Below are 3,048 nucleotides of genomic sequence, written 5' to 3'. Positions count from 1 at the left end.
TATTACAAAGCACTTGCGTTCGAGTCCTGCTTCGGCTTCCGATGTGGGAAACTTAAATACAACTCAAAGAAGAACAGACACTTGGACTAAAAAAATGAGATGCACTTGCATAAAAACATTATCGTGAAAAACAAATGAAACTTCAGAGAGTACTCTTTGTTCATATTTGAACACATTTCATGCAAATTCTGGTCTCTAGCTCTTCCTTTTCTTAAGTGAACTTTAACAACTCTTTTCTGGTTTTTAGTCCTTAATGTGTACTTGGACATGAATGGAGTGATATACAGAAAAAATAGTATTTAAAGTTGAAGTTAAAAAGGGGTATTTGAAAGTAAAAATTGTGTTCAAACATGCAATTAACTTGAAAAAAATACTAGCAAAACTTATCTTCAAAGACTAACCAAAAATCGCTCTTATGTACCACCAAACAATATAATGTACTTTAATTAAGTTGGTTTGAAGCTTTAGCTGTGTATGAGTTATGTTTTCCAAGTTGCCAAGATATTTTCAAAGGAATAAAAATGGAACAAGAGAATTGTAACACTGTCATGGGTATATAATTAAATAACCCTCCGTCTATGAGCAAGTAAGAAAATTGAAAGAGAAGTAAGATGAACAAAATACATTTTACATGTAAACTTGAAAACACACGGCAAGGAGAAACCAGGCGAACTAGTTAGTAACTGCCACCATTTCAATTTTTGAGAACTCAGTAACAATTGTAGAAAATGATCTATAGTGCATGGTTGCCACTTGGAAATAAAGAGGACACTTGTAAAAAAATAAATTGAAAAACTTAAATATTGTTATTATCGAGTACTCAGAAAAAGAGAGTACTATTGAATTACTAATAATCAAACCTGATCCAATTCTAAGCATGTAAGGAATGTTTATGGCCCCAGCAGCATGCCCATCACTGAACTCTTCAGCAGTTCTGCACAAAAAAAATTGTTAAAAGATTGAATCTTCCATACTAATGATTGATAAAAAAAAATTGGACATATAATCTTTAAAAAAATTGAAAAATAATTTATATGTTTAGAAACTACATGGCAAGAAATAGTATGTCACACAATGCTTGTTTGACTCTCAAAATTCGAACTGCAAACTGCGTTACATAAATTGAAACAGAGAAAACTGCATAAATTTGCATTACCTGACATCTAAATAACGATGGCCAGCTTGAAGCAATTCCAGTGCAACTCGAACAGGAACAGAAGTAGGAACAGTGGAGTTCTGCACTTTCTCTCCAACTGTTGCCATCCAGCTACAAATATTGTTTGTTCAAACACCCATTTCGAAACCAAAAACAGAGAACTAACATAAAACAGGGGATATAAATATACTCAAAAACCCACCTAAAACTTGGATTTCTATTGCTAGTACCAATGTCACGTCTTTTTTTAGGCTGAAATTGAGACCTTGCCATTGGAATTAACGAAACCGATCCATTGATCCTGCTGTTACATAGCATTCAAATCATAAAACAGAGTAAAAAACAGAAACATAAAACAACCATTGGAAAAAAAAATGAAATTAATCAAAAGATTTCAAATTTTCAATGCATATAAATATACCTGTGTGCCAAATTCTTGGTACCATGGAACTCAAGAAGTGAAAATGAGGTTGAATGAAGGGATATAGTTCTCATGATTGTTTGTTCCTATTTTTTTTGGCTCTGAAATTCAATAGAATATATGGAAGCTCTTGAATTATTGTGTTGATGGTGAGAAATGAAAGGGAGATTGATATTTAAGGGTGAAGACAAGGCATGGACAAGACTGGAGGAAACAACATGGGTCTTTTAAGTGTGTGGATAGATAGACACGTAAAGAAGAATTATGTATGTGGATTTTTGTGAATCCCAATTTTGCACAACTTGTAATTCAGATAATTCACAAAATGATGCGAGAGTGACTTGGATTATCCTATGGTTGGATAAGTTCCAAATGGACCTACTTTTTTTTCTGTCTGCAGTCTAAACCTCCTTTTATCCACAAGCACACTTTTCAATGCCCTTAATATTATTACTGACCTCTCGACCAGTTACATATTGTCATATTCATAAATCATAACGAGTAATAAAATGTCTTGTTAAAGATTCTTCTAACAATTTTATATTTATATGTATATTGTATGTTATCACTGTTGGAAAACTATATGCACAGCGGAAGCATACTAGAATCTTACTGCTTACATGAATAATAGATAACCAATACCGTTTATGCTAAAACACACAATCATGCTAGAACACATAAACTTGTTGAAATTTAATTCGATAAATACCTCTTGAAGCATGAACAGATACCTTCAAGCGAATCCCCAAGTTAAACAGTCCTTCAAGTGAATCTACAAGATAGCCATGGTCTTCTACAGTGATCCCAAGTTCACATCTGAACTCTCTCAATACTTAGGTGGGCAAGTATCGAATAGAAAACTAATCAATCTAGGGCTAGAACAATCCCTAATTATAGAGATTTCTTCAAAGTCCAAAGAGGAGAACCAAACACACGTTATTTTTCTTCAACCGAAAAATACACGCTAGTTTTCTTTTTATAAGAAAACTAACGCCTCTCCCCTTTTCCCTTTAGAATTAGGATTCTGAGTTCTAGTTAAATATGGGCACTGGAGGGACCACAGAATTAATTACCGAGGCTTCCTATTATGGAAATAATTCCAAATAATTAATTTGAATTATTCTTACCATAATAAATTACAAATCATTCCACTAGAAATTCGTAATTGCACTCCTCTATTTATATTTCATAATTCCCCATTAAACACTTATGTAATTCCCCATGTTAAGATTTCAGATACTAATCAATAAATTAAATTACTGACGAATTTAACTTAATGATTAATTTCCTTTAGAGCACTACTTAACTTATTTCATGTGTCGGATTCATAAATCCACTTGCAAGGTTTGACACGATGAAAACTTATAAGTTTCTCAAAAAGGCATATCAATCAATCTCTATAACGAGACATGGATTCCATCAACTAACTTATTATTTCACCAATATATATTATTATCATCCAACTTACCAG

General features: G+C 32.6%; 1 protein-coding gene across 3 annotated transcripts; it reads right to left on the bottom strand.

Moving 5' to 3' along the window:
• Positions 1-657: 657 nt before the first annotated feature.
• Positions 658-1,781, bottom strand: LOC125852272 (rhodanese-like domain-containing protein 15, chloroplastic). Of its 3 annotated transcripts, none has more exons than XM_049532001.1 (4): positions 1,578-1,781; positions 1,359-1,463; positions 1,157-1,267; positions 658-934 (listed from the first exon to the last, which is right to left on the bottom strand). In XM_049532001.1, the coding sequence occupies exons 1-4, from the start codon at positions 1,649-1,651 to the stop codon at positions 673-675; spliced, it is 552 nt and encodes a 183-aa protein (XP_049387958.1). In that variant the 5' UTR covers positions 1,652-1,781; the 3' UTR covers positions 658-672. The 3 variants fall into 3 exon arrangements, with proteins under 3 accessions (XP_049387958.1, XP_049387960.1, XP_049387959.1); XM_049532003.1 differs by having other exon boundaries at positions 1,359-1,457; XM_049532002.1 differs by having other exon boundaries at positions 1,359-1,460; positions 1,578-1,775.
• Positions 1,782-3,048: the final 1,267 nt, after the last annotated feature.

The sequence above is a fragment of the Solanum stenotomum genome, unplaced genomic scaffold, assembly GCF_019186545.1.
Source record: "Solanum stenotomum isolate F172 unplaced genomic scaffold, ASM1918654v1 scaffold33325, whole genome shotgun sequence".
In the NCBI taxonomy this organism is placed as follows: domain Eukaryota; kingdom Viridiplantae; phylum Streptophyta; class Magnoliopsida; order Solanales; family Solanaceae; genus Solanum; species Solanum stenotomum.
This window is presented reverse-complemented; position numbering and strand designations above follow the sequence as displayed.

Bases quoted from the DNA above. Each gene is read 5' to 3' on its own strand.
- LOC125852272 (XM_049532001.1), bottom strand. From the start codon at position 1,651: ATGAGAACTATATCCCTTCATTCAACCTCATTTTCACTTCTTGAGTTC. The intron at 1,268-1,358 runs GTGGGTTTTTGA...CAATATTTGTAG, and splicing joins AATAGAAATCCAAGTTTTAG to CTGGATGGCAACAGTTGGAG. The intron at 935-1,156 runs GTAATGCAAATT...TTTTTTGTGCAG, and splicing joins CATCGTTATTTAGATGTCAG to AACTGCTGAAGAGTTCAGTG.